Here is a 17532-nt window from a genome sequence, read left to right on the forward strand (position 1 = left end):
TCAGTTACCTTTGCTTTCTTGGGTACAGGAACAATGTTAGACATCTTGAAGCAAGTGGGGACAGCAGACTGGATAGGGAGAGATTGAATATGTCCGTAAACACTCCAGCCAGCTGGTCTGTGTATACTCTGAGGACGTGGCGAGGGATGCCGTCTATACACACACTACCAGCGATTCTCAACCTGTGTTGTGGACAATGTAGATTTGTAACGCTTCATCGTGAACTATACTTTATGTACAACACTATATTACTCCACTCCATTCTCTTGTCCCTCTGTAACCTGTCTGCCTGTAACCTGTCTACCTGTGGTCTGTCTCCTGTTTGTGTTGTAGCCTGGCGTTATGAGACGCCCCAGCAGGTGCAGTTTGTGGAGAAGCTGTCGGACGTGGTGATTGGCCAGCTGCCCAACTTCTGGAAGCTCTGGATCTCTTACGTCAATGGCAGCCTCTTCAGCGAGGTACACACACACAAACATATACACATACTCTCTGTACACACCTATATCAGTCCTCAAGCACTGTGTCTGTTGTTTTTTAAACAGACTGGTGAGAAATCTGGCCAGGTGGAGAAATCGAAGAAGAATGCCAGACAGAGACAGAACGACTTTAAGGTACGTTTTGTTGAGTTAGATATACTTTTGGTAAACCTCAGAAGACTCTCTTTCTGTGTGTAGTTTTACTTCCTGAAATGGTTTGTGTTATATATTTGATATGTCTGTAGAAAATGATTGAGGAGGTGACCCATCGCCTGGTGAAGCTGGTGAGAGGTGCTCTCCTCCCCTCTACTCTGACTGAGCTGGAGCTGAGGCTGTATGGTGGCTGGGAGAGTAAGACTGAACTCACTGGACCCTGGCTCACACAGGTCATACACACTGTCAGGTACACCTCGCTCTAGTGTATTGACAATGGCGCCAGAGAGAATGGCTGCAGTTTTAAGGTCTCCTAACCAATTGTGCTATTGTGTGTGTTTTTTCATATTATTTGTAACTTTTTTTGAACATATTGTTTCTGCCACCGTCTCTTATGACCAAAAAAAGTTTATAGAAATCAGGACAGCGATTACTCACCTCGTATTGAAAGACGATTTGTTCTTTAACTAGTCGGACGAGAGGTATTTACTCCAGACACCCGACAAGTCCCTCATCCCCGTCATTCGCTGGAGAAAGAGTCAGGGATATCGAGGATGAAGGTCGGGGTGCCTTGTAAGGGTCCGGCAGCGAATGGGTAATTTGCATTTACCATTGGTCCTATCAGCCAACGTACATTGGATAATAAAATAGACAAACTACAAGCACGTATATCCTACCAACAGGACATTAAAAACTGCAATATCCTATGTTTCATTGAGTCGTGACTGAACGACAACATGAATAACATACAGCTGGCGGGACACACTGAACTTGCACAATTGGTGGCTGACTAAATACTCTTTTGCCCCACTGTATACTAAGTTGACTGTGCCTTTAAACAGCTTGGAAAATTCCAGAAAAGGATGTCATGGCTTTAGAAGCTTCTGATAGGCTAATTGACATAACTTGAGTCAATTGGAGGTGTACCTGTGGATGTGTTTCAAGGCCTACCTTCAAACTCAGTGCCTCTTTGCTTGACATCATGAGAAATTAAAAATAAATCAGCCAAAACCTCAGGAAAAAAAATGGTAGATCTCCACAAGTCTGGTTCATCCTTGGGAACAATTTTAAAATGCATGAAGGTACCACGTTCATCTGTACAAACAATAGTGCGCAAGTATAAACACCATGGGACCACGCAGCCATCATACCACTCAGGAAGGTGACATGTTCTGTCTCCTAGAGATGAACGTACTTTGGTGCGAAAAACGCAAATCAATCCCAGAACAACAGCAAAGGACCTTGTGAAGATGCTGGAGAAAACATGTACAAAAGTATCTATATCCACAGTAAAACAAGTCCTATATCGATATAACCTGAAAGGCCGCTCAGCAAGGAAGACGCCACTCCTCCAAAACCGCCATAAAAAAGCCAGACTGCGGTTTGCAACTGCACATGGGGACAACGATCGTACTTTTTTTTAGAAATGTCCTCTGGTCTGATGTAACAAAAATAGAAATGTTTGGCCATAATGACCATTGTTATGTTTGGAGGAAAAAGGGGGAGGCTTGCAAGCTGAAGAACACCATCCCAACTGTGAAGCACAGGGGTGGCAGCATCATATTGTGTGGGTGCTTTGCTGCAGGAGGAACTGGTGCACTTCACAAAATAGATGGCATCATGAGGCGGAAAATTATGTGGATATATTGAAGCAACATCTCAAGACATCAGTCAAGAAATTACGCTTGGTCGCAAATGGGTCTTCCAAATGGACAATGACCCCAAGCATACTTCCAAAGCTGTGGCAAAATGGCTTAAGGACAACAAAGTCAAGGTATTTGTGTGGCCATCACAAAGCCCTGACCTCAATCCCATAGAAAATGTGTGGGCAGAACTGAAAAAGCATGTGCGAGCAAGGAGGCCTGACTCAGTTACACCAGCTCTGTCAGGAGGAATGGGCCAAAATTCACCCAACTTATTGTGGGAAGCTTGTGGAAGGTTACCCAAAACGTTTCACCCAAGTTAAACAATTTAAAGGCAATGCTACGAAATACTAATTAAGTGTATGTAAACTTCTGACCCACTGGGAATGTGATGTCAGAATAATAGTAGAGAGAATGATTTATTTCAGCTTTTATTTCTTTCATTTCCCATTCTTAAAATGATGTGGTGATCCTAACTGACCTAAGACAGGTACTTTTTACTGGAGTTAAATATCAGGAATTGTGAAACTAAGTTTAAATGTATTTGGCTAAGGTGTATGTATACTTCCGACTTCAACTTGTTATCTCGACTAATAGGTGCACATTGACTCTGTAACGGTAGCCCCTGTATATAGCCTTGCTATTGTTATTTTACTGCTGCTCTACAATTATTTGTTGTTTTTATTTCTTATTTTTTTACTCTTCTATTTTTTTTTTTTTTGCACTGTTGGTCAAGGGCTTGTAAGAAAGCATTTCACTGTAAGGTCTACACCTTGTATTGTATTCGGCGCATTTGACAAATACATTTTTATTTTATTTGATACACGCTGTCAGGTATGCACACCTCACTCTAGTGTCGTACACACTGTCAGATATGGACACCTCACTCTTGTGTCGTACACACTGTCAGATATGGACACCTCACTCTTGTGTCGTACACACTGTCAGGTATGGACACCTCACTCTTGTGTCGTACACACTGTCAGGTATGGACACCTCACTCTAATGTGTGTTTGTGCGAGCATGTGTGTGTCAATGACTTTATCCCCCATATTCTAGACCCTCAATCCCTCCTCCACTAAAACTTTCTCGCTCTTGCCTCTCTCCTCTCTCGTCTCTCCTCTCTCTCGTCTCTCTCGTCTCTCAGAATCATTTTTGAAGCTCTGGTTGCTCTGGAGATCCCTAATGATCTGCTGCAGGTGATCCAGGATCTACTGTTGGAGCTGAGACATCACTGTCTACTGGTCACCCTGCACCACACCGCAGGGGGTGAGGGAGGAGGGGAGGGAGGGGAGGGAGGGGATGGGAACTGAGACATCACTGTCTACAGGTCTCCCTGCACCACACCGCAAAGAGTAAGAGAGAAGGAGATATGGGAGGGAGGGAGGAGATCGGAGGAAGGAAGGAAGAGGAAAGGGGACCTGAGACATCACTGTCTGGAAGAAAGGGGCAGAAGGAGGAAAGAGATGGAGAAAGGGGCAGAGGTGGGTTAGGTAAGGTGAGGTTAGTGAAAGAAAGTGAAAGAAAGTGTTTGTGAAAGGGGGTTTTGTGGTTAAACTCTGTTGGTCATTCTGACTGTGGCCCTAGATCTATAGAAACTCAGGTTGATAGTAACAGCTCATGTGGTTTTGAAGGTAGTCATTCACTAGTTTAGAGGGTCATTTCACTTTCTTTTGTGGTCTTCTACCAAACAGTTCTATTTAAAATGTCATGTGAACTGATCATGGCTCTTCACTTGTTCATGAGTATGTAATATCATTATTTAATTTGATAGTGATCAAAAATAATGGGAAATGGCAAAAGCACACATTTGTTGCCCCTACAGTGATTTATGTTGGTGTGTGCATTTTGTCAGATGTCAAAAGGCTTGCAGAGAAAGAGGACTGGGTTGTAGACAATGAAGGAATCACCAGCTTGGTAAAGTTATATTTACTATACTTTGTGATATATCATTATTTATTTTATAGTAAGATATGATGAAAAATATGACATGGTAAAATCTATATATCTGATTTGTGTGTTGTGTCGTGTGCAGCCAGCCCAGTTTGAGCAGTGCATGGTGCAGATGCTGCAGTCACTCAAAGAACCCATGGAGACCAAACCTGGAGAGGTCAATGTAAGGAACACACACTATAACAGAACCTCATTCATCTATGTGAACTACTCTTTTTATGTATGTGAATTGCACTGAACAATCATATAAATGCAACATGCAACAATTTCAAAGATTTTACTGAGTTACAGTTCATATAAGGACATGAATACATTCATTAGGCTCTAATATATGGATTTCACATGACTGGGATTACAGATATGCATCTGGTGGTCACGAATACCTTAATAAATATGGTAGGGGCGTGGATCAGAGAACCAGTCCGTATCTGGTGTGAACACCTTTTGCCTCATGCAGCACGACACGTCTCCTTTGCGTGGAGTTGATCAGGCTGTTGATTGTGGCCTGTGGATTGTGGGAACTGGAACACGCTGTCGTGCACATCGATCCAGAGCATCCAAAACATGCTCAATGTCTGGTGAGAATGCAGGCCATGGAAGAACTGGGAGATGTTCAACTTCCAGGAATTGTGTAGAGATCCTTGCGACATGGGGCCGTGCATTATCATGCTGATAATGCACGGTTGATGGCAGTGGATGAATGACAAGACAATGGGCCTCAGGATCTCATCACGGTATCTTTGTGCATTCAAATTGCCATCGATAAAATGCAATTGTGTTCATTGTCCATAGCTTATGTCTGCACATACCATAACCCAACCACCACCATGGGGCACTCTGTTCACAACATTGACATCAGCAAACCGCTCGCCCACACGACACCATACACACTGTCTGCCATCTGCCCGGTACAGTTGAAACCGGATTAATCCGCGAAGAGCACACTTCTCCAGCATGCCAGTGGCAAGGTGAGCATTTGCCCACTGAAGTCGGTTATGACGCCAAACTGCAGTCAAGTCAAGACCCTGGTGAGGACGACGAACATGCAGATGAGCTTCCCTGAGACAGTTTCTGACAGTTTGTGCAGATATGATTCGGTTGTACAAACCAACAATTTCATCAGCTGTCCTGGTGGCTGGTCTCAGACGAACCCGCAGATGAAGAAGCCATATGTGGAGGTACTATGCTGGCGTGGTTACACGTGGTCTGCGGTTGTGAGGCCTGTTGGATGTACTGACAAATTCTTTAAAACGATGTTGGAGGCGGCTTATGGTAGAGAAATTAACATGAAATTCTCTGGCAACAGCTCGGGTGGACATTCCTGCAGTCAGCATGCCAATTGCATGCTCCCTCAACTTGAGACATCTGTGACAAAACTGCATATTTTAGAGTGGCCTTTTATTGTCCACATCACAAGGTGTGTGTAATGATCATGCTGTTTATTCAGCTTCTTGATATGCCACACCTGTCAGGTGGATAGATTATCTTGGCAAAGGAGAAATGCTCATTAACAGGGATGTAAACAAATTTGTGCACAAAATTGGAGAGAAATAAGCTTTTTGTGCGCAAGGGACATTTTTGGGGATTTTGTTTTTTCAGCTCATGAAACGTGGGACCAACACCTTACATGTTGTATTTATATTTTTGTTCAGTATGAATGGTGGTGTATTGGACCACAATACTGCGTGATAATTGGTTGTGTGCAGTGTGCTGTCTCACCTTCCCCTCCTGTCTTCAGATCCTCCAGTTGGATCAGGCCCAAGATCAAGCCTCAGAGCTCTGTGTGCACATCATGAGGGTACTGTACAGTCACTACAGACTAGGTTTACACAATATTTCACCACAATAATACAGAGTAGAGATTAAGATTACAGTATAGTTCAACATAGGTATCCCTTCAGTTTACTGGTACTGTAGTTAGCATGAATTTATGGTACTACTGTCACAAGAGAATAGGTTTACAGTATATTTCACTCTAGTGAAGGGTCACAGATAGTTTATTGCTACAATGCTCAAATTCAGTAGGCATTTAGGAATGGTTTCCAGGACACAGATTAAGACTAGTCCTGGACTGAAAAGGCACCTTCAATGGAGAATCTCCATTAAGAATGCTTTTTAGTACTGGATTAGGCTTCATCTATGTCCGGGACACCGGCCCTTAGATTATTGTAGCCTTTTACATTTGTAGCAGGAATGGACCCGGAAGCACTGTGAGAGGATCATGAAGGTATAGTACTATAGAGTAAAGATAAGGATTACATCATATTTCGCCATAGGAATATCTACAGTTTACTAGTAGTTTACTGTAGGTCTACAGTGCACAAATTCAGTTGAAATGTATTAATTATTGTAGACTTGTACTTTCTGAGCAGGTTCAAGAGCAGGTGAAAAAGCTCTAAGGATAAGGTACTTTATGGTACAGAGTAGATACGCGACTAGGATTACACCATAGGAATCCCTACAGATTATAGGTCAGGGGTAGACAACTACATTCAGCCGCGTGCTGATTTTTGACTGAGTGGATGGTCAGCGGGATAGAATATAATTCAAATCATTTGAACACTGAAAATTGACCACAACTAAGCCCAAAAATAGATTGTATTTAAAATGAAAAATATAATTTTATACCTTGATTACATTGAGGCATGATCACATGACTATTTTTTTTACAACAAACCATTTCTTTGCAGGGTGGTTTTGGCCCACAGGCCTGTTTCCGACACGTTATATGTAGTTTACTGTAGGTTTACAGTGCAGTCCATTCACCCCACTCCTTTTTAATATAGTCGACTGTTACTGTTGTCTGAGTGACTGACCTGTCTCTGTGACGCCGACCTGTCTCTGTGACGCCGACCTGTCTCTGTGACGCCGACCTGTCTCTGTGACGCTGACCTGTCTCTGTGACGCTGACCTGTCTCTGTGACGCTGACCTGTCTCTGTGACACTGACCTGTCTCTGTGATGCTGACCTGTAACATCTATTCCAGGTGTTTGTCAACTGCCTGGAGCAGCTGAGCAATAAAACAGATGGAGACATCAACACTTCACAGTGAGTACAGGCAGGGACTTTACATCCAGTGTCATTTTGTGTGTGTCTGCCTTAGTGTGTTTTTGAACTCCTTATGTGTGTGTATTCTTAGTATATCAGTGGACCTTGCCTCTCCAGACCCATTCAGTGGCCTTCAGGAAGACTTCTGTGCAACACCGGTAAGAAGATCTGAATTTTCTCAGACTGAGACTACAGGCCTCAATTGAACTCAATCTACCTCAATCTCACGCTACAGGATTGCCAATGTCAATGAGCATTCTCAATTAAGGTTATTTTTCTTACAATCTAACCCCCCTACACACCCACACACACACGTGTATCTCCTTCACTGGTAAACCAAACCAATCTGTTATGATACTGTTTCCTGGTTGTGGACAGGAAGCAGACACAACCTAATTTATTGTATATGTGTCCAGATGAGAGTGAATGGGCCTGGGTGTGTAGTGAAGGGGAGAGGAGGAAGAGGAAGGGGAGTTTTTGGTAAAGGGAAATAGAGCAGGGTGCAGATGGGGTTTCCCCTGATCTCTGATCTCTAGCAGGGCTGAGTCGATGAGACAGCCAGACAATATTCAGGGCACATGCCAGAGTTCAGGCCTACAGAACCACCTTAAGACATTATCATATGGAGTAGCAGACATCTCACTGAAATACAGTAAGGCCTCAGAGAAACGGTGGGCTGGTAGGCCATAGATTGACATGGTCTACAGAGACTGGAAGTGTTGAAAAATAATAGAAGAAGACTAGAATTCTTATAATAAAAGGAGTTGCCAAAGTAACCAAATTATTTGAGATTGTCTATTAAGACCAGGACCTCTCCTCTTTTAGGAGTGAACACTACCTGTTACACTAATCCTGTCAGTGAGGTTGTCAGTGAGGTAACTGTTATAATTGACCTTGTATCATTGAAGAAAACCCGGTGTGTAGTGTGGCGTCAAACAGCATTTTAGTCAATTCCAGTAAAACAGGGATGGAGTCGATGATGAGATTAACTGACAGATGCTCAGAAACAATCGCTCAACATAACAAATCCAACATCCTGAACTTTCTACGGGTGTGTGTGGGTGTGTGTGCATCTCTTTCTCTCTATAGGAGCAGCGTCTGCTGATAATCCTGAGTAACTGTCAGTACCTGGAGAAACACACCTTCCTTAACATGGCTGAACACTTTGAGAAACACGGTTTCACCGGGACTGACAAGATCACACAGGTTAGTCGAGAGGACACACACAAACACAGACACAAACAGACACACACACAGTTAACTGTCAGAAACAGCAAACAGTTAACTGGCTCCTTAGATGTTTTGGTGTTTAGTTTTTGGTGTTCTTTGAAGAAGAAGATTTGTCACCAAAGAACTGATGAGAAATGATGTTTTGGGGCAGAACTATTACTCGCTCTTTCTCTTTAAACAGCTAAAGGTCAGATCTCTGAGTCAAGTCTCCTTCTCTCTCACACACACACTCATACAGACAGATATTGGTTGGCTGTTCCTGTAAAAACAGGTAAACGGCTTGTGTTTTTTAGAAACATGGCCTGTAAGCAGTTGGTTCAAAACCAGGATCTATATTGTGACTATAAGAACATAAATCAAGTTCCTGTAAAAGCAATTTGTGACAGCTGCTGATGTAAGAATAGATTTCTAAGTACTTTTCATTGAAATTTGATTGATGTCTCTCTCCTCTGCTCCCAGGTGTTGATTAGGTTTGTCTCTACCTCTGTTTCCAGGTGAGTGTCCATGCAGTGAAGGAGCTGGATGAGAGTCTGTTTGATGCCTACATCGAGAGGAAGTCAGATCCCATCGTAGGATCCCTAGAACCAGGCATCTACGCTGGATACTTCGACTGGAGGGACTGTAGTACACCTACAGGTACACACACACACACACATACACACACACACACACACAGATATACGCTGCTACTTTGAGTTATTTTATATAACCTTTATTTAACTAGGCAAGTCAGTTAAGAACAAACTCGTATTTACAGTACACCAGCAGGTACACAGAAATGTATTTCTAGAATTTTTATAATTTTCTCTCTGCATTGTTGGGAAGGGCCCGTAAGTAAGCGTTTCACTGTTAGTCTACACCTGTTGTTTACCAAGCATGTGACAAATGTGATTTGATTTGATCTGCCCTGTCTACGTCCATTGGCGCGACTGCACACCTTTTACATACCTTAATCACAGGACATTATGGACTGAGGCCAGTATTCAAACCAACACAGATTAACCACCTGTACACGGCGATAGACTTTTAAATGCAATTTCCCAAACGTTTGTGGAGATTGTATTCGCAATGTCGAGTTCTTCCACCAAGCAGAGAGAGTGGGGTTTACCCATAATAACCCTTGGCCTATCTAGCCTCTTGGGCTTATCTCCAAAAGCAATAAACCTTACGGCTGTCTGGGGAACATTATGGCAGAGGTTTTCAAACTGGGGTCTGCAGCCCCCTAAGGTTCCATAGAGGCACTGCAGGGGTTCTGCCAAATTATTTTATGAATATCGCTAGCTTCAACAGCATACCATATGTCTCTGCCCCCAGTATGAAGGAAGTTAGTGGTAGTTTCACGAGCCAATGCTAAAGGTTCAAGTTTGATTAGTCGTATGTACGTACAGTGCCTTGCGAAAGTATTCGGCCCCCTTGAACTTTGCGACCTTTTGCCACATTTCAGGCTTCAAACATAAAGATATAAAACTGTATTTTTTTGTGAAGAATCAACAACAAGTGGGACACAATCATGAAGTGGAACGACATTTATTGGATATTTCAAACTTTTTTAACAAATCACAAACTGAAAAATTGGGCGTGCAAAATTATTCAGCCCCTTTACTTTCAGTGCAGCAAACTCTCTCCAGAAGTTCAGTGAGGATCTCTGAATGATCCAATGCTGACCTAAATGACTAATGATGATAAATACAATCCACCTGTGTGTAATCAAGTCTTCGTATAAATGCACCTGCACTGTGATAGTCTCAGAGGTCCGTTAAAAGCGCAGAGAGCATCATGAAGAACAAGGAACACACCAGGCAGGTCCGAGATACTGTTGTGAAGAAGTTTAAAGCCGGATTTGGATACAAAAAGATTTCCCAAGCTTTAAACATCCCAAGGAGCACTGTGCAAGCGATAATATTGAAATGGAAGGAGTATCAGACCACTGCAAATCTACCAAGACCTGGCCGTCCCTCTAAACTTTCAGCTCATACAAGGAGAAGACTGATCAGAGATGCAGCCAAGAGGCCCATGATCACTCTGGATGAACTGCAGAGATCTACAGCTGAGGTGGGAGACTCTGTCCATAGGACAACAATCAGTCGTATATTGCACAAATCTGGCCTTTATGGAAGAGTGGCAAGAAGAAAGCCATTTCTTAAAGATATCCATAAAAAGTGTTGTTTAAAGTTTGCCACAAGCCACCTGGGAGACACACCAAACATGTGGAAGAAGGTGCTCTGGTCAGATGAAACCAAAATTGAACTTTTTGGCAACAATGCAAAACGTTATGTTTGGCGTAAAAGCAACACAGCTGAACACACCATCCCCACTGTCATACATGGTGGTGGCAGCATCATGGTTTGGGCCTGCTTTTCTTCAGCAGGGACAGGGAAGATGGTTAAAATTGATGGGAAGATGGATGGAGCCAAATACAGGACCATTCTGGAAGAAAACCTGATGGAGTCTGCAACATACCTGAGACTGGGATGGAGATTTGTCTTCCAACAAGACAATGATCCAAAACATAAAGCAAAATCTACAATGGAATGGTTCAAAAATAAACATATCCAGGTGTTAGAATGGCCAAGTCAAAGTCCAGACCTGAATCCAATCGAGAATCTGTGGAAAGAACTGAAAACTGCTGTTCACAAATGCTCTCCATCCAACCTCACTGAGCTCGAGCTGTTTTGCAAGGAGGAATGGGAAAAAATGTCAGTCTCTCGATGTGCAAAACTGATAGAGACATACCCCAAGCGACTTACAGCTGTAATCGCAGCAAAAGGTGGCGCTACAAAGTATTAACTTAAGGGGGCTGAATAATTTTGCACGCCCAATTTTTCAGTTTTTGATTTGTTAAAAAAGTTTGAAATATCCAATAAATGTCGTTCCACTTCATGATTGTGTCCCACTTGTTGTTGATTCTTCACAAAAAAATACAGTTTTATATCTTTATGTTTGAAGCCTGAAATGTGGCAAAAGGTCGCAAAGTTCAAGGGGGCCAAATACTTTCGCAAGGCACTGTATACACATGGTATACACAGTCCAATGAAATACTTACTTGCAGGTTCCAACAACAATAAGAAATGATAAAAGATAAGAATATGAACATAAAATAAATGGCTCAGTAGAATATAATAACATTTTAGCATCAGTATAATACATGAAGGCACAATTCATAGTCCAGGATTTACACTTGTTTTGGAAAAGCTGGGATTGTTTAAATTGTGCAGTATTTAGCAATCATAATAAGAGTTTGGCAGCAGCAGTTGTGATGTGTGTGTTGCGTGAATGTACAGTACCAGTCAAAAGTGTGGACAACCTACTCATTCAAAGGTTTTTCTTTATTTGTACTATTTCCTACATTGTAGAATAATAGTGAAGACATCAAAACTATGAAATAACACATATGGAATCATATACAAACCAAAAAAGTGTTAAACAATTCTTCAAAGTAGCCACCTTTTGCATTGATGACAGCTTTGTACACTCTTGGCATTCTCTGAACCAGCTTCATGAGGTAGTCACCTGAAATGTAGTTCCATTAACATGTGTGCCTTATTAAAAGTTAATTTGTAGAATTTATTTCCTTAATGTGTTTGAGCCAATCAGTTGTGTTGTGACAAGGTGTGGGGGGGGGGGGGGGGGGGGGGTACAGAAGATAGCCCAATTGGTAAAAGGCCAAGTCCATATTATGGCAAGAACAGCTCAAATAAGCATAGAGAAGTGACGATAGTCCATCATTACTTTAAGACATGAAGGTCAGTCAATCCGGAAAATTTCAAAAACTTTGAAAGTTTCTTCAGTCGCAAAAACCATCAAGCACTATGATGAAACTGGCTCTCATGAGGACCACCACAGGACAGGAAGACCCAGAGTTACCTCTGCTGCAGAGGATAAGTTCATTAGAGGTAACTAAAAACCAAATAAATGCTTCACAGAGTTCAAGTAACAGACACATCTCAACATCAACTTTTCAGAAGAGACTGCGTGAATCAGGCCTTCATGATCTAAGTGCTGCAAAGAAACCACTACTAAAGGACATGAAATAAGAATAAGAGACTTACTTGAGCCAAAAAACACGAGCAATGGACATTAGACCGGTGAAAATCTGTCCTTTCGAGTCCAAATTTGAGATTTTTGGTTCCAACCGCTTTGTCTTTGTGAGATGCAGAGTAGGTGAACAGATGATATCCAAACAGTGCTCAGCATATGTGGGAACTCATTCAAGACTGTTGGAAAAGCATTCCTCATGAAACTGGTTGAGAGAATGCCAAGTATGCAAAACTGTCAAGGCAAAGGGTGGCTAATTTGAATAATCTAAAATATGTTTAGATTTGTTTATCATTTTTTGTTACTTATGTGTTATTGATTCCATATGTATTATTTCATAGTTTGGATGTTTTCCCTATTATTCTACAATATAGAAAATAGTAAAAAAATCTGAAAAACACTTGAATGAGCAGGTGTGTCCAAACTTTTGACCGGTAGTGTATATGTATGTGTGTGAGTGAGTGGATGAGTTAGCAAGTTAGCGAGTGAGCGCACGTGTGCTAAGGTGCGGAGAATCCGAGCAGGTGGTCAGTCCAGTTCAAGTGTTCAGCAGTCTGATGGCTTGTAGATACCAACAGACTCAGAGACTGTTTCTATCAGACCTCATGCTCCGATGCCTGCCCGACAGACAGTAAGGGAGTGAACTGCTCATGGCTGGGGTGTATGGGGTCATTGATGATGCTGAGGGACTTCCTCATGCACCGTTTCAAGTAGATGTCCCAGATGGATGGGAGCATGGTCCCAGTGATGCATTGGACCTTCTTCACCACACACTGGACGGACTTGTGGTCGTGGACAGAGCGATTCCTGTACCAGGCTGTGATGCAACCGGTCAGGACGCTCTCGATGGTGCAGAGGTAGTATTTGGAGAAGACCCAGGGTGACTTGCCCGATTTTCTTCAGCTGCCTTAGGAAGTAGAGACGCTGTTGCACCCTCTTGACAAGAGTGGTGGTGTTGTTGGTCCATGACAAATCCTCTGTGATGTGGGTGCAGTGAAACTTAAAACTGCTGACTCTCTCTACTGCAGTCCCCTTGATGTGGATCAGGGCATGTTCCCTCCTCTGCTTCCTGAAGTCAACAACTCCTTTGCTTTGCTGATGTTGACGGAGAGTTTGTTGTCCTGGCACCACAATACCAGTTCACTTACCTCCTCCCTGGGGTCTGCCCGTCAGTATAATAGTAAAATAGTGATTTAGTCAGACATCATAGGCAGAAGCTCTATAGAGATGGCGACTTGGAATGAAATAGTAAAGTCATCAAATAAAACAAATATTTTATTAAAGTAAATTAATGTGAATAAATTATGGTTAATAAGCGATTAACAGAAATGGGCAGTCACTACCATCATGACATTCAACCCACATAATCCATAGTGCATTTAATGAAAAAAATAATAATTAAGGAAATTGAAAACTGTGATTTTATTTTTTCATAATCGAACCGAAACTGAACCAACCTCAAAAAGCACTAATCTCTCGGCACTAACTACATTTCTGTGTGTCCTGAAGTTTTACGATGAACAGTGCTTGGATGTGCTTAGCCTGATGTTCACAACTTCACATACAGTCTACTCTTAGTCTACTCTGTATTAGGGCAGTGACGATACCAGTATCACAATATTTTTACCTTGGCAAATTAAATCACGAAGCAGATCAAACTTTTTTGTCCTTTAAAAATCTGCTGTATGTAAAATATAGTGTGCTATAGCTGGGAGAATAAATACATGTCACTCTGGATGACAACATGTTTGTTTCCAACATTAGGGCTGTTTTGATAAAGAAGTTAAATCCGCTTCCTGTTTTCTTTCATTGCCACGATACTGACGAGTATCGCAGTACTGGTATCGCCCCGGCCCTGTTGTTGTGGGTGGGGGAGCTCCTTGTAGGAAATGTCAAACCCTGAATCTTCAGGGAATTCTTCATACAATCATACACACACACTCTAAATTGAAGTGATGTTAGCAGTGACATGGACATATATCATTCTGGTCTGTGGTTTTGTGTGTATGCGCACACACACACACATACACACAGATGTGCTATGAGGCTGTGCACAGGTGACACTTGTGTGTGTTTTACGTACCTTAAAACAGGGAGTGTGTGTGTGCGCTCAGAGGAGAATAGCCCCACTCCCCTATGCTCCTCAATGTTCCAAGGAGAAAAGGTGGTGCCTTTTATGATTTTGTGTGTTTCCGCTAATAGTGAAACAGGAACATTTGGGCTTTTTAACCACAGCTATAAGGAATAGGATATGATACCTTCACTGGCTAAACATGTGGGTAATTGGTGTGTGTATGCTGAGGCCTGCATTGCCAGCGGAAACAGAGAAAGACAACCTTCACTGGTTTTGGTCTTTTGTTTTCTCGTGGTAACACTCTTGCCCCCTGGAAGTATTAATCTTTAAAGCACCAGACACCAGACAATCATCTCATTTATATTTATTATATTGTCTTCTCAACATGACATTGGGGATATGACAAGTGGAAAAGTTTTCTTAACATTTAAACGGCCATTTGTTAAAATGCTAAGAATTTTTACTAAAATTCCATGTGAATTCACAATGCAGCTGTGCTGCTGCCAGCAACGGTGTGGGTATTATAGTGCATCCCTTTCAGATGGTTACGCATTGCACCTGTACTACCATTAAGGTACCTCAATTCCACCTTGCAAAGTTTGCATTTTACTTCTCATTTAACTTCTCAAAGTATTGCCATACAGGACTTCACTGCTGTTGCTTGCCTTTCTCTGAAATGTTTCCAACTGTTAACCATGATGACGTAGTGGTAGAGAGTCGACTCCAAAATGATTTCTCCACTCGTTGCATGTCGACTCCAGTGTTAACTCTCATTTCTAAGTGTCAAGATTTAATATTTTTGGAACGGAGGAGACTGACTTGTTACTGTACTTCCGAGAATACAAACAGTCACATCTTTCATAGCGAGGGACAGAGACAGAATTTAATTGAATTGACAGAGGAGATGGACACAGTATAGGCAGTATAGACTATAACATGGAAACTGGGATTCAAATGTTGTTGTTAGGGATTTTTCTTAACGTCAAGGATCCCAACTTTGTTTATACATTTAAATGTTCACACTCCTACTTAGGGGTGCCAATACACGTTATACACCCACCATGGAGAATACATACATTATATGGCTCATCTCAACCTCTACCAATAGAAATATCTACTTTCAATCTTTCCTCGCCCACTGCATTTCAGTCTAGTCTTATAGTAAAAGAGAACTGATAAATGTGTTAGGTCTGGGATCAGTTTCATATGATCGGTTTCGGGTTTTGACGTTATTTTGGAACTACCTTCTTTCCAAGGTGTGAGGAACTACCTGAAAGAAGCCTTGGTCAACATCATCACTGTTCATGCTGAGGTAAGGCATTGGCTTTTCTGTATAATGAAGAGATGCATGACAAAAATTATTGGGCCTTCTGTAATGAGTAGAGCAGTCAGTCAGTAGTCACAGAGAGAGTTTGATCTCTCTCGTTATCCCCCTGCCCCTCTCTCTCTCTCCACCTCTTTCTCTCTCAGGTCTTCACAGTGTCAAAGGAGCTAGTTCCCAGGGTTCTGACTAGAATCGTTGATGGTGTGGCGGAGGAGATGAGCCGTCTCATGCAGTGTGTGTCATCCTTCAGCATGAACGGAGCCATACAGGTACACCACACACGCGCGCACGCGCGCACACACACACACTTTCAGATGCCACTCTCTCGAGTGAGTCAAATGAAGAGCCACCAACTGGGGGGATTTACCCTCTTTTACTGATGATTCTAAACCCCAGCACCTCTATCAGACCAGCTACTGGTATACTACACTCTACAGCCCAAACTGAGGATACTTTAAATTACCCTAAAGTACTCTATTAAATGCCCAGTGCAGTCACTGTTTTATACAGTATATTTTTCCACACTATAAAGTTGGAATTACACTGAAATTATGAAAATGATGATAACTGCTCTTTTAGTGTAAGAGCTGTTTGAAAAGACTGCCAGAAATGTCAGCTTGTTTTGGTGGGATGGAGTTTTGACCTGCCTGGTGACATCATCAGGCCAATAACAGGTAGTGTTGTTCAGTTTTCCTTTCCCCACTCAGACCACTCCCAGACAGTCGGAGCAAAATTCTTGCTTGAGAAAGTGCTCTTTGCGAAGAAGCTTTTGTTTCTTTTTTTACCATTTTTAATTACAGTAAGGTACTTAATTGTTACCTTGAAAAAGATTTGATATTGAAATAAAAACTGCTGCACTGGACCTTTTAACCTCATTTACCCATTATTTATTTTTTCTTTATCCATCTCACTCACTCACTCACTCACTCACTCACTCACTCACTCACTCACTCACTCAATTTCAATTTAAGGGCTTTTTTAAATTAATTTTTATTTAACCTTTATTTAACCAGGTAAGCTAGTTGAGAACAAGTTCTCATTTACAACTGCGACCTGGCCAAGATAAAGCAAAGCAGTGCGACACAAACAACAACAGAGATACATGGAATAAACAAGCGTACAGTCAATAACACAATAGGGAAAAAATTAAGTCTATATACAGTGTGTGCAAATGCCATGAGCAGGTATGGTAGGGAGGGTGCGGGGAGCGAACTGTTAAAAAGCATTCATTTGGTTTTGCTAGCGTTTAAGAGCAGTTGGAGGCCACGGAAGGAGTGTTGTATGGCATTGAAGCTCGTTTGGAAGTTAGTTAACACAGTGTCCAAGAAAGGGTCAGATGTATACAGAATGGTGTCGTCTGCGTAGGTGGATCAGGGAATCACCCGCAGAAAGAGCGACATCGTTGATTTATACAGAGAAAAGAGTCGGCAGGAGAATTGAACCCTGTGGCACCCCCATAGAGACTGCCAGAGGTCCGGACAACAGGCTCTCCTATTTTACACACTGAACTATATCTGCGAAGTAGCTGGGGAACCAGGCGAGGCAGTCATTTGAGAAACCTATTTGACGCTATTGCGTCTGCCAATAAGAATACGT

At 42.2% G+C, this 17532-nt stretch overlaps 1 protein-coding gene across 5 annotated transcripts in view; it reads left to right on the forward strand.

The window, feature by feature from the left end:
- Positions 1-17532, forward strand: part of LOC139409418 (exocyst complex component 2-like) — a 96231-nt gene that overhangs the window by 64025 nt on the left and 14674 nt on the right. For all 5 annotated transcript variants that reach the window (XM_071154556.1, XM_071154558.1, XM_071154557.1 and 2 more), the window contains 13 exons: positions 334-458; positions 543-611; positions 722-879; positions 3420-3541; positions 4128-4189; positions 4308-4388; positions 5964-6023; positions 7212-7273; positions 7365-7431; positions 8363-8479; positions 8998-9139; positions 15869-15924; positions 16083-16205. In XM_071154556.1, the coding sequence (XP_071010657.1) occupies positions 334-458; positions 543-611; positions 722-879; positions 3420-3541; positions 4128-4189; positions 4308-4388; positions 5964-6023; positions 7212-7273; positions 7365-7431; positions 8363-8479; positions 8998-9139; positions 15869-15924; positions 16083-16205 (1244 nt within the window). The remainder of the gene's footprint in view (positions 1-333; positions 459-542; positions 612-721; positions 880-3419; positions 3542-4127; positions 4190-4307; positions 4389-5963; positions 6024-7211; positions 7274-7364; positions 7432-8362; positions 8480-8997; positions 9140-15868; positions 15925-16082; positions 16206-17532) is intronic.

The sequence above is a fragment of the Oncorhynchus clarkii genome, chromosome 5 (assembly GCF_045791955.1).
Source record: "Oncorhynchus clarkii lewisi isolate Uvic-CL-2024 chromosome 5, UVic_Ocla_1.0, whole genome shotgun sequence".
Lineage (NCBI taxonomy): Eukaryota > Metazoa > Chordata > Actinopteri > Salmoniformes > Salmonidae > Oncorhynchus > Oncorhynchus clarkii.